The sequence below is a fragment of the Copadichromis virginalis genome, linkage group LG20 (assembly GCF_057382275.1).
Source record: "Copadichromis virginalis isolate Kocher_CV1m ecotype Utaka linkage group LG20, C_Virginalis_male_GT1.1, whole genome shotgun sequence".
Lineage (NCBI taxonomy): Eukaryota > Metazoa > Chordata > Actinopteri > Cichliformes > Cichlidae > Copadichromis > Copadichromis virginalis.
Genome location: NC_140637.1, coordinates 141,154 through 154,745, shown reverse-complemented (window position 1 = coordinate 154,745; position 13,592 = coordinate 141,154). Strand labels below are relative to the sequence as shown.

The window sequence follows — 13,592 nt, the reverse complement described above, 5'->3', positions numbered from 1 at the left end:
GTGTTGCTGCAACTTGAAAAGCAACCTGCCTCGTCAGCTGGAGGGCCCGAGGAGCCCGTCCAGCCTCATGCCTCGTCAGCTGGAGGGTCCGAGGGGACCGTTCAGCCGCCACCTGCGGCCGCCTCGTCGTCACCTGGTCCAGCTTCATCCGAGTCTTCAGCCTCGTCGGGTCCGGCTTCGTCAGAGTCTTCAGCCTCGTCGGGTCCGGCTTCGTCAGAGTCTTCAGCCTCGTCGGGTCCGGCCTCTGCCTCTGCTACGCCTGGTCCGGCCTCTGCCTCTGCTACGCCTGGTCCTGCCTCTGCTGCGTCTGGCCCTGCCTCGCCTCAGCCAGAGGTCTCCGCACCTGCTGGCCCTGCCTCGCCTGGTCCTGTTGTGCCAGCTGGAGGTTCAGCCAAGCGCGCCCAGCATCCTTCCACGCCGTCGCCTGCAGCGCCATTATCTGTGCCTGCCACGCCTCAGCCTTGTCTCCTTCCACCTGCCAAGCCACGTCCAGGTCCAGCACGGCTGTTTCCGGAGCCTGTCAGGACAGCCTGTCGACGGAAACCAACCAAACCATCCAAGGATTATCGTCCACGCCGTCGACCACCCGCCAAGCCGCCCGACAGGTCTCGTCCATGTCACCGCCGGCCGCGAGCCAAGCCACCCGAGTGTGGCCAGCCATGCTTGCTTCGCCACTGCCGCCTTCCACATGGCCGGCCCCCTGAACCCTTGAACTATGGACTACTGTGCCATCGGCCTCCAGGTCGGCCACCTGAACTACTGTGCCATGAACTCCTTTTCTGCCGAGATCATGGTCGCCCTCCTGAAACAGGGTCTCGGACTCTTAAGCCCTTGTGTTTGGACTGAGTGCTTCAGATTCTTTGTTTTTGTGGTTTTGTTTCAGGCCCTCCGTCCTGGACCCCCGCCGCCCGCCCTGGGTGGGTTGTTTTGGTTTTGTTTCAGGTTTGTTTTCTTGTTGCTGCATTTCTTTGTTCATGGTTTTGGGCGTCTGGAATCCGCCCTTGAAGGGGGGGCTCTGTCATGGTCCTGGGTCTCTTGACCCAGCGTTTTAAGTTTGAGTTTATTTTGTTCATTAGGTTATCTAAGTTCATTTGGTTATTAGACTCCTTGTGTTTTCTTCCCCTGTATTTAAGCTTCCCCTCACCCTTCGTGTTTCATGCTGCGTGTCTTATGTTATCAAGTTTGTATTATTATGCCTAAGTGTTTCTAGTTATTATTTTCCCCTCGTGTTTCCAACCATGTTAAATCTCCCCTGCTCTTCATGCGTTTCATGTCTGTGTCTTACGTTGTCAAGTTCGGGTTGTCATGTCTAGGTCTCATTATGTTTCCTGTTTTATTGTGAAGAGGTCTGGTGTTCTGTGTTCATCATGTTCAGTTTTACTCTCCCACTGTGACGTCATTATGTTCATGTGTGCCAGCTGTTTCCTCATGTGTCTCCACTTCCCCTAATCACCTCCTGTGTATTTAAGTCCTCTGTTTTCAGTGTGTGATTGTCAGGTCGTCTGTTGTCCACGCCATGTTTCCTATGCCATGCTTCCAAGTTTCTTGTCTAGGTTTTTCTTATTGTTTGTTTAGATTTCCCAGTTTAGGTTTGTGTTAATTTTGCTTCAGTTTGCCTTGCCCTTTGTTTGTACCTTTTTTTCCAGCCATATTAAACGGCTCACTTTTTGTTAACATTCAAGTTTTGTTCCCTGTTCCTTGGAGTCTGCATTTTGGGTCCTTTTTCAATTCATACAGTCTGCCCTCGCCAGACTGTGACAGCTTTGTATCACTCTCTCTCTCTGTCTGTCTGTCTGTCTGTCTGTCTGTCACACACAACACACACAACACACACACACACACACACACCAAAGCACACAGAGAGAAGCTGGTCAGTTGCTGTGCAACTGGGATTGAACCAGAGGGGCTCCCCCTGCTGGCTCAATGCGGTGCAAAGTGTCAGAAGGTGATAGTTATCAGCTTTGGACAATCAATTGCACCTGTGGTCCATAGGAGGGCGCCGAGCTGGCAAGTCCTGTACATTGCATATTAAAGTTGTTGCAAGTGCACTGACATGTGTTTTTTGTGTAAAACAGAGAGACACACACACACACACACACACAGTGGGTGCTCAAAGGTTCCGGGAGGAGGAGGAGAGGAGGCAGCGGGTTGGGGGTTTGGGATGTGTCTCAGGAATGTCATTAATTCTGCCTGGTGCTGCGTGTGCCCTGTGCAACTTGGATGTCTGCCGCTGACGCTCTGTGGCTCCTGTTCCTCTCATCTGCTGGTCCACATATGGCTTCAGGATGCACTGTACAAGGGGAGAGCAAGGCATCATCGGTTACCATAAATAAAACAGTGTCTTTCTGCCTCTGTCATTCTCTTTGGTTTGTTTGAGCGTTTGTTTTTTAAATACACAGCAAGTGTCTCTGTCTGTCTGTCTGTCTGTTTCTCTCTCTCTGTCTGTCACACACACACACACACACACACACACACACCAAAGCACACAGACAGACACTGTGAGGTCTGTAGTGCAAAATTTGAATTTCAGTGCTTGGTGATTTGTCTCCCTCCAGTGGCCCACTGCAGGTATGATGAGGCTTAAATGATAGGATAGGATAGGATAGGGATAGGGATAGGGGGTTATGGGGAAAAAGCCAGGAGAGGATGGGACAAAAGTGGAATAACTGAAAAAGTAAGAGGTGTAGAGGGCTGATGTTGGTGTCTAGGTGGGGGTTTTGGTGGGTGCCGGACGCTGTGGCAAAGAGGCCACGCCGATGGCTTCTTCGGTTCTGGAGATATGGCGAATCGGACCAAAAAGGATGGGACAAAAGGGTCCCAGTCGGAGAAAGGAAGGTGCAGAGGGCCTGGTTCCACTGGCATTGCGTTGTCCGTGTGCGGGCGCATCCGCAGGTGCCCAACATGGCATGGTTCAGAGTACCTTTGCAGGAGGCTTAGGTTGTTGAAAAAAGATCAGGGAACCAGCAATCGCCGGTTCCCTGAGATGCACTCTCCACCATGGGACAGGATGGTGGTACCCCTGCCCCAGTTCAAAAAATTGCCCATCTTGGGTTTATGCGTATCTACTGAGCTCCTCGCAACGTTTCGGCGTTCCTTCGCCTTCTTCAGGCCGAGCTCAGTGTGTCTGTGTTGTGTGCCGTCTTGGCTTTTATACTGTTGCTTTGCTCCTCCCACTTCTTGGGTTCTTTCTTTTTCTTTTTACGTGACTTACTTGTCTTTTCACTTTGCTTTCTGTGTTTCCTTTTTTCATCTTGTTCTACTGTGTTTCTCTTTGTCTTTCACTTCTTTTTCTCTATTTGTTTCCCTTCTTGGGTTCTCTCTTTTGCCTTTTACTTGTCTTTTCACTTTGCTTTCTATCTGTGTTTCCTTTTTTCCTTGACTTGTTTTCTCTTTGTCTTACACTTCTTTGTCTCTATTTGTGTTCTTTCATATCTTTGTCTCACTGTTGTTCTCTTTGTTTACACTTGTCTTTAACTTTGTTTTCTTTCAACACTTTGTTTATATTTGTTTCTTAATGGCACCCCCTGTCTTTTTTGACATCCCGTCCGTTGTTCACTCTATTTGTGTTTATGGCACCCCCTTCCTTTAAATCCTTTCCGTTATTTGGTGTACGTTATTCTTTGTTTTTCTCTTATTTCCTGGCTTTGTTTCTTTCTACGTGACTTTCTTGTCTTTGTACTTGTGTTTTTTTCTTGACATTCTTGTCTTTTCTTTTCTTTGTTTTGCATTTCTTTGGTTTTTAAGGTTTCCCTCTGGTTAGGGTTAGGATTGTTGGACAGGGCAGGGGCACCTCCCATCCCACGAGGACCTGGCTGGATAGGGTGTTGAAAAAAGATCAGGGAACCAGCAATCGCCGGTTCCCTGAGATGCACTCTCCACCGTGGGACAGGATGGTGGTACCCCTGCCCCAGTTCAAAAAATTGCCCATCTTGGGTTTATGCGCATCTACTGAGCTCCTCGCGACGTTTCGGCGTTCCTTCGCCTTCTTCAGGCCGAGCTCAGTGTGTCTGTGTTGTGTGCCGTCTTGGCTTTTATACTGTTGCTTTATTCCTCCCACTTCTTGGGTTCTTTCTTTTTCTTTTTACGTGACTTACTTGTCTTTTCACTTTGCTTTCTGTGTTTCCTTTTTTCATCTTGTTCTACTGGGGTTAGGGTTGAAGAAAAAGAACCTGTCCCTCCCGAAGGAGGAACAGGGCGTGCACGGGCCATCAAACCCGATGGTCCACAGCCTCACATCCCTCTACCTCCATAAATATTTTTGATTTTCAAGGTAAGTATTTCTTTTACAGGTTTTTCTTTTTAGGTAAGTACGGTTTTTTTTTTAAATTTCAAAAGGAAAGTATTTGTTTTTTACAGGTTCTCATTGTCCGTGTCCGTTACTTTGGTTTGTTTCCAATAAAGTATTTTCAATCCCAATTTGTTTTCTGTGTGGTTTTTTCATTTAGTTTTGAGTTCTCTCTAATTTGAGTTTTTAAGGAAAATCAATAAAACATGAATTAAAACATGAAATAAAGGGGGTTAGGGTTAGGGGAACACAAATTTGGGAGTCCGGTCCCCGGAGGGGTTAGGTATTAGGAACGTGAGCTTTTGTTATTCCGTCAATACGGTTCAGGTGCACTGGCAACAGAGGTTCATAGTATTCCACCCATTTATTCCTGTATCCCCTGTACTTGAGGCCTCTATTCTCCATCGGTTACCTGGTAGGTCTTACTGTATGCCTTATTGCATTATATTTGTAAAAAATAACAAACACATTTAAATATATATATATGTGTATATATACTAATATGATATCAGTCTTCCTAATGGTATTTACAGTTGACTCATGTTTTGTATTTAAATGCTATTTTCCCACAGATAAGAAAAAAAACACAAGAAAAAATCAGGCTCCAATTGGAGTTCACACCTTCCAGACCTAGATGCCTCTCCTTGGAGGAAATATAGCGGTCAAGGTAAGTATTACAGGTAAGTTTTAAATTTTTTTTTTTTTTTTTTTTTTTTTTTTTTTTTGGGGGGGAAATGTATGGAAGCCCGTTTCCGCCACTAAAAAAAAAAAAAAAAAGATCCATAACTCGAAATTTCGAGTTATCTTTCTCGAAATTTCGAGTTATTTTCTCGAAATTTCGAGTTATTTTCTCAAAATTCGGACTTATTAACTCGAAATTTCGAGTTATTAACTCGAAATTTTGAGAAAATAACTCGAAATTTCGAGAAAGATAACTCGAAATTTCGAGAAAATAACTCGAAATTTCGAGAAAGATAACTCGAAATTTCGAGTTAGCGCTGCCAATAAGAAATCTACGTGGCTGATGTCATTTCCTTGTTACCCGGAAGGATATGGCGCAAAGGGGTGCGCACTCAAAACTGGATCGTGTCGTGAGCTGCTGTATTAACAACAAATGGCGCCAGGTTCTTCACTTTTGAATGCCTTCCTACAAATGATAACTGGATAAAAGGTATATAAAAACAGTGTGACAGCGATTGTTACATACAAAGTTGAACAGAATGCAACGTCAGGGTTAACCAAAGGTACCTATAAGGTTTCTGTTACACGCTAATGACACCTGTTACGTCTGATGAAACAGACGTTTTGCTGAAAGCATGCGTAATAAGTATACAGCACTGTATAAAACAAAATCACAAATCACCCAAAACAGGGAATATGACTGACAACTATATAAATAAGGAACAAAACCAATAAAACTGTAACCAGACAACTGAGAAAATGTGGGATTGACTGTATTGTGACGCTGATTGTAGTTACAGTGCAAATGGACACTTAAAAATGCAGTTCCCACTTCTCCACCATAGTCAGAGCTCATAATGTAGGTAGGCACAGATACTTTGACGATAATATGGTGGCTTTATTTTAATTTTGTAATTTTAATTTACATCCTTCCTTACAGCATGGGAGACTTGACTGAATTCTTGAAACAAAGAGAAGTCTCTGAGGAAATTATACAGACCTTGGAGAATGAGAAGGTACTTAATTCCAACAAGATACTGGTTGAAATGCAACTTTTCCTCATTGTTCTTAAGTTAAAAATAGAATTGTATTTTCAAGGCTGGTTGTTTCAATAAATTAAATTATTTTTCCATCTTTAGATTGATGCCAGTGTCATAAGTCTAATGACAGATGAGGAGCTGAAGACTTATTTGCCATCATACGGTGATCGTCTAGCAGTATTTGGATTTTGCAGACGGAGGGGCAGCAGCCGCAAGTCAGCGCTTTTTGAACGGCTGAAATCCAAACTGTCCAAAAGAAAATTATCTGAAGAGGATGGCAGTAGCACACGGCAAGAAGAACATTCCCAAACAACCCATAAAAGAAATGCTCTGAAGAGAAATAGAAAAATAGAAATAGGATGGATGCATTATGATGAAGACACTGAGGTTTTCAAGCAGGTTAGAGCTAGACGAGGAGGAGGAACAAGAAAAATAGACATCTGCAAGGATGCCAAGAAAAGGGACATATTACAGGTTGCAACAGGCCTGTTCTTTCCAGATGGAGGAAACATTCAGGGGCCCTTAACAGATTTTGACTGTGATCTGAAGGATTATCAAGAGATGATAGTCGATGATGCATTGACAGTAGGAGAACTTTATCATGTCACAAAACTTAATATCCTCAGGTTCTACCTCACCACAAAGAAAAAACAAAATGACAGCCTTCAGAGCTCCAACCCAGGTTTGCATCCATCTTCAGAAATTGAAGCGAGTCCTCAAAACCAAACCTCTTCTTTTACTGTCACTACAGTCCAAACATCTGCTCCATTTGAAACAATCAGCCATGATGTGACATACATTGAAGACACTCCAAACGATAACCTTCCACAATCTTCCACGCAGTCTCTAAGCGCTAACACTTCTCACAGCAGTGACATTATTTTTGTTGGCCCCTTTTCTGACAGTGAGCCAATAAATTTGGATGACACCCTGATTTTTTCTCCACAACCTGGTCCATCCAGTGAGAGAGTGAGGAGAGTAGTGGTGGTCCACAGAGGGCAGGTAATGTCAGAGCTCATTTCACATTTTAGTGATAAGGACCTTGAAGATGTCGACATCAAAATCCAGGTCTTACTGCCTGATGGAACACCTGAAATGGCCCATGACGATGGGGGAGTTGTGAGAGACTGTCTTTCAGAATTCTGGAAAGAATTCTATGACCAGTGCACCACTGGAAACGTTTACAAAGTGCCCTTCTTAAGGCATGATCTTGGGCAACCGGAGTGGGAGAGTGTGGGCAGAATCATTGCATTTGGATGGGTTAGAGAGAAATATCTGCCTGTGAAAATTGCACCTGCCATTCTGGAACAAGCTGCCTTTGGATATGTAAAGAGTGATATTGTGGAGAATTTCCTTAAGTTCATGCCTGACTCTGAGCGTACAGTGTTAGAGGCGTGGCGATCAGACTTTAGCACCGTGGACCAAGAAGAACTTATAGACATACTTGATAACCACAGCTGCAGAAAGATACCAACAGCCTGCAATGCCACTGAAGTCCTATTGGAGCTTGCACACAAAACACTTGTCCAAGAGCCTGCCTATGTTATTGAACAGTGGGCAAGAACACTCAGCACTGCATGGGAAAGCCTTTGTGATCTATCTTCAGTTTATGAAACCCTCCAACCAACTCTGAGAAAAGTTCTCAAGTGTCTCACTTTCCCTGAAACAATGACGGCTCACCAGAAGCTGATTCAGAAATATCTAACTACATATGTGAAGAATGCTGAGAAGGAACATTTGTGTTTGTTCCTCAGGTTTTGCACAGGTTCAGATTTACATCTGGGAAAGAACATCATCATTGGGTTTAACGAACTGAAAGGTTTCCAGAGACGACCTGTGGCACACACATGTGGGTGTGTACTGGAGCTGTCGATAAATTATGACAGCTATCCTGACTTCAGATCGGAGATGAACAGTGTGTTGGAATCAAATGTGTGGGTTATGGACATTATCTAAAGGTTTGATTCACGGACAATGGCTTAAAAGCCATTGTTGTTTTACAACAGATTATATTTGAGTTGTGAACTAAGACTAAAGTGTTCCCATGTGAATGTCACAGCAAAGGTTTCAGGTGTTTAAAAACTGAGTTCCAAGAAAAAGTATTTGGTGAAATACCACTGTAATGCAATTTGAGGTACTTCTTTGTGTTTCTGTGTTTTCCTATTACAACTGAGGCAATATTTTTCTAAACACTTGTGAAATGCATTTCCGCAGAGGTCTCAGAGTGGCAGTCTGGAGACCATTTATAAGCATTCCCATTTCCTCAGTCAGCATGTGTGCATGTGAACAATGAAAGCAGTTTTTCCACCTTTTATTCATTTTTTCTATTATTTGAATCCAAAATCAACTTTAAAAAATGCATTAGGTTAATTTTAATTTGTCAAATTTTATTAATGTAATGTCAAAAGATGACATGTATTGTAGTGGTTCACCAGAAAATTAGAGATTGAGACCCCTGCAATATGTAGTGTATAGTACATGTAGGAGATATATGCAATATCTCCTACATGTTTTATCATCGTGCACACATTTTACAGTTTACAAGTCAGGTTTTACTTTATCATTGTATTTTATTACAGTTATGTTTGTACAGTTCTGTTTAGCCATCTGGGTTATGGTGACTTTTGCTAAATTGAATGGCCATAAGGCACACCTATATGCTTTTATTTTGGATTTCTGTGAAATCAGCAATTGCTTAGCTGAAGGTTGATTTTTGGTTGGCTTTTCCTGATTTTTGTAATGGAAAAAAACCCCTGTGTATCATAGCCCCCTTTTTCAAAACTACATAGCCGATGGGGTAGTTATTTAAAAGATATTTTCCTATATTTCTGTTTTCATGTTTGAGCCTAATGTATTTGCTTCATAGTGGTTTTAGACCACACGTTCTTATTCTTTAATTGTAGGATATTGTTATCAGATCTTGCCATATTATCCTCAATCTCTTTTTATTGTCCCATTCTTTTTGTATTTTTAATAATAATTGAACTTTTGCAAAACATATTGCATATTTTTGTTGAGTGTATTATCGTACTTTTTCCAAGTCTTGTGCTTGCAATTAGCTTTTTATAAGAATACTTTAAGGTTTTTTGTGTTACTGTAAATACAGTACAGTTATTTTGTTTTAAGACAAGATGATGGCAAAAGATCTGTGTTTTATAATAAAGTGTTCAATGAGACAAATTACATCTTTAATTTTGGTAATTTCTGGGTTTTTATTATTCTGAGGCGCAATCCGAAAAAAAAAAAGGTCCATAAATCTCACTCAGTTAGGTTATCCATATGCTAAAAAATATATAATTATACTGCCCATAATCAGGAAAACAGTCAGTATATATAAAAAGTCTCAGCAGTGAAAAAAATGACAGTGAAAATTTTTTTTACTGCTACATAACCAGATATTTCAAAACATCAATAATTACTCAAATAAAAAGAAAGATGAAAAAGCATATTTACAAAAAGTTGAAATCATAATTCCAAGGTGGCATGCGCTGCATATCCTCCAAATAGCAGGTCTAACAGACATTATGTTTACATATGTTTTAATAATAAGGCTTTTAAAACAAAAAATTGGTTTGTTAATTGAAATAAACCATCCAAAAAAAAAAAACAACCCTCCAAAAATTAAATACAATTTTTATAGCCTTTTTCAATTGGCCCTGTTCGTGAAATACATTTTCAGGCCCTCAAAACCCATGTATGTGTGCCCCAAAAACGACAACCATCCAAAAATTAATAACTCATAAAAGTTTACAATTTAAATATGAAAATACAGAATTAAAAATGCATAACGATGTCTAACCTTTAAGGCAAAAGCTCCAACTCAGTAAGCATCAACTGCCTTAGCTTTACATACAGATCCACTGTATGAAACACATCATCTGAGAAGTCCAGGTTATGTTCTGACATGAGTTCTACACAGAGATGAAAGACATCCTCTTCACATGGAAAGTCTTTGAACACACATTCTTCAAGGCAGGCTTCAACTTTGTCCATATTGACATGTTTGAGACAGTCCCTCGCGCCATAAATGTCTGGGAGGGCATACATAAAAGATGGTCGGCCATGAGGACTTCGGGAGTTGTGGACTGGGCGCATTCTGTGGTCATTCCAGGCCAAAGCAACTTCATTTAATTCTTCCTAGATGAAAACAAAATGAACAAAAGAAACATTTTCAGGCATACAATATGAAAATGTTAATGTACAAAAGCACAACTAACTTCTACATTGATTTTCTTAGCTTACACACCATTAATTTAGCTTTGAGCTACATTAATGATATATATCCATATATATACACACACATACCTATACACACACACACACACACACACACACACACACACACACACATCATGAACAGACAGATACTTATTTACTTAGTTTTGACCCACCAAAAATGCTAACCGAGTACAGAGAGAGGCCTAAACACATAAATAATCAATGTGTTATAATGTATAATTGTGTTCCTTGATATATATGTGGAATTTTTTTTTTAACAAAACAGTTAAAAAAAAAAAAAAAAGCACTACTTTTCACGTGTACTTTAATATATCTGATGTTTCTATAATATACAAAGGCCGTGTGAGTTGTTACAAATTAAACAGTTACAATACATGTCGTTTACACAATCACCTATGTAAACTCACCTGTATAATGTGAAGAAAACAGAACTGGACCAATGATTTGTCCAAGAAAGAGTCTGAGAAGTGGCCATCCTCTCTTAGTTTGTCAAATAGTTCAATCCAGTACTGGATACACTGGCTTCGTAAGATTAGCCACCATCTTTCAATGCGTTGATTTCCTGTACTTGCTCCAAATATGACGTGCTCTCTTTCTGGTTCATTGTCTGTAAAGTGCAAAAATCGTTGCATGTGAGCCACATGGACGTTTTCTGTTCCTAGATCTAATCTCACTCGATCAGGGCAACCACCTTGTTGAATCACGGCATCCATGAAGTAGCCAGCAATTACTCTCGGGTCATTATTTGTCTTGTAAGCGTCTAGCCATATTATACTCCTTGAAAATCCGTCAATGCATCCACTGATTGCAATCCCAAATGGCTTCAGTTTATCGTAGCCGTCGATATGCCACACATAGTTGGGGCCTCTGCTATGATACACTCGCCTCCGCAGTCGTCTACGTGACCTCAAATCCACACCTTCTCCATCGAATAAACGGAGCAGAAGACGAACGGTTTCTCTGTCAGTAACAATGCCATTCATCCAACACTTCTGGTGCATCCAACGATACCCATGACACTGTCCTGAGGTTGCCAATTGTGCTTGTATAAAAGCTGCCACCTCTCCCACCTCTGTTTTGTTCTTTCTGCGCCAAAGTCGGTTGTTGTGTAAAATCCTTTCAAGTGTACGGAGGCTGATAGTAATGCCATGTGATTCAGCTAATAACGCAAGAATCTCCTCATTTGTGAAGCCACGCTTAAAATACTCAGCAATTTGTGAATTCATGATCCGTATCTATAATTAGCATTTCTGTAGCATTTGTAGCTGAGGGCTTCAGCTTCCGGGTAACACGGAAATGACGTCATTCACATAGATTACTGATTGGCAGAGCTAACTCGAAATTATGAGAAAATAACTCAAAATTTCGAGTTATTTTTCTCATAATTTCGAGTTATTAAGTCGAAATTTCGAGAAAATAAGTCGAAATTTCGAGAAAGATAACTCGAAATTTCGAGTTAAGTATCCTTTTTTTTTTTTTTTAGTGGCGGAAACGGGCTTCCATAGAAATGAGACCAACTGTGATAAGTGACTATAATATCATAACATGGTAAGACCCATACAGGTTATCCTAAAATTGTAATTTAAATAAAGTAAATGCTTAAACACTCCTGGCAACACTACTGCAGTAAAACTATCTTTATTGTCACATTCAAGAACAGAGAATAGCAAGTTAACATTCATTGATGTCATCTGAAGTTTAGCCCAAAAGGAGCTTTGGTGTTTAGTTTTCTGATCCACAGGTCCTCATGTCTCCTCCTCTGTCCCTCCATCCATGATGCACAGAATTGCAGTCCCAGAATACCCAGGGAGTTTGGTAAGTGGATTTGAAAGTGTTTGACTAAGGGAGTATTCAACCCGTTTATCCTAATGCTATACAAGTGTTGTTTCAATCTGTCCAACAGCGTTTGACCCGTTTCCCCGACATATATTAACAAACACTGTTCACAAATGATACCATAAACTATATTTCTACTATTAGGTGTAAAGTTGTCCAGAATTGGAGCTCCAGCACCACCATGTGGGTTGAACAGGTATCGCCCTGCATTTAAAAAATGCTGGTCTAAGCTTTGTGTTCTTCCCTGTCGGTGGCCTCCAAGTCTGGTTCTAACCAACATATCTTTAAGGTTTTTATTTTTCCTGTTGGCCACTATTATTCTACAGTTTTGGAAGGGGGGTGTATCAGTTAGGACTCTATTAAAGTTCATTTTGAAAGTCCTGTTCAAAGGTAAGTATGAGGTAGAGTACATTGTGATCAGCGGTAAAATTTCCTTATCCTCCTCTGTCCCGCCCTGTCCCTGACTAACTACTTGGGGTGAGAGAATGTCTGCCTCTCTGGAACCCAATTCCAATAAGGTCTTACTTTTAATTGTTCTCAGGAACCTTTTTGAATACCCCCTTCGTCTGAGGCTTTGGAACAAAATCATAATGGACTTCTGGAGGTCTGTTTCACGGGAGGAGATTCTGTAAAATCTAATGATCTGCGATTTCACAATTCCCCTGAATGTATGTTTGGGGTGATAGCTAGCTTTATGAAGAAGTGCATGGGTGTCAGTTGGTTTAAAATATACCCGAGTAAGTATTTTCTTCTGTTGTTCATCTAACTGCTCGAAGAAAACGGTTGTATCTAAGAAGTTGACCTCATTTGCGTCTAATGTATACTTTACTTTAATCGACCCGTGATGATTATTCAACACGCTAATAAACTCATCAAACTCCTCCCTGCTATGTGACCAGGCTCCTATAATATCATCAAGAAACCGAAGATAAAAAAGAGGCTTACATCGGCATTTACTCAACGCACCCGCTTCCCATTCACTCATATAGAGGTTGGCATAAGAGGGAGCATATCTGTGCCCCATTGCAGTTCCTTCCACCTGCAGATATCGATTGCCATTGAACTCAAAATCATTACACCTCAGGCAAAGTTCTAAAAGTTGTAACACCTCCTCATCCGGTCTCTGAGCATCCGGATTCCTACGAAAGGTGTTTCGTACTGTACTTAAGCCTAAATCCGTATTAATGTTTGTATATAAGCTTTCAATGTCAATTGTAAATAACAGAGCATTGCTGGGTAGCACTAATCGTCTAACAACTTCCAAAAAATGGTAGGTGTCTTTCAAGTAGCTCGGATGTTTAGTAGAGAGAGGACCCAGGAAATGATCTATATACAGGGAGACGTTATAAGTGGCGCTATTGCAGTCAGACACTATACACTCAAAAAAATGAACGGGATGAATTGTTCAGTTTAAAATAATTATTTATTTTCATTTTACTTAAAATATATGTCTTTGTTGAGTTAAAATATGTTTTTCTAATAAAGTCTACATAATTGTGTCTATTATTGTC

The 13,592-nt window shown here is 41.1% G+C and overlaps 2 protein-coding genes across 3 annotated transcripts; one reads left to right on the top strand and one right to left on the bottom strand.

Annotated features, from left to right (window-relative positions):
* The first annotated feature begins 5,282 nt into the window (after positions 1-5,282).
* On the top strand, positions 5,283-9,253 carry LOC146683864 (uncharacterized). 2 transcript variants are annotated; one of them, XM_085444292.1, is made up of 3 exons: positions 5,283-5,456; positions 5,907-5,982; positions 6,106-9,253. In XM_085444292.1, exons 2-3 carry the CDS (start codon positions 5,908-5,910, stop codon positions 7,960-7,962), a joined length of 1,932 nt encoding a protein of 643 aa, XP_085300418.1. In that variant the 5' UTR covers positions 5,283-5,456; position 5,907; the 3' UTR covers positions 7,963-9,253. The 2 variants fall into 2 exon arrangements, with proteins under 2 accessions (XP_085300418.1, XP_085300419.1); XM_085444293.1 differs by lacking the exon at positions 5,283-5,456 and having other exon boundaries at positions 5,589-5,982.
* A 353-nt stretch (positions 9,254-9,606) lies between these two features.
* Positions 9,607-11,588, bottom strand: LOC146683863 (uncharacterized). Its single transcript, XM_085444291.1, has 2 exons — positions 10,653-11,588; positions 9,607-10,143 (listed from the first exon to the last, which is right to left on the bottom strand). The coding sequence occupies exons 1-2, from the start codon at positions 11,469-11,471 to the stop codon at positions 9,808-9,810; spliced, it is 1,155 nt and encodes a 384-aa protein (XP_085300417.1). The 5' UTR covers positions 11,472-11,588; the 3' UTR covers positions 9,607-9,807.
* Positions 11,589-13,592: the final 2,004 nt, after the last annotated feature.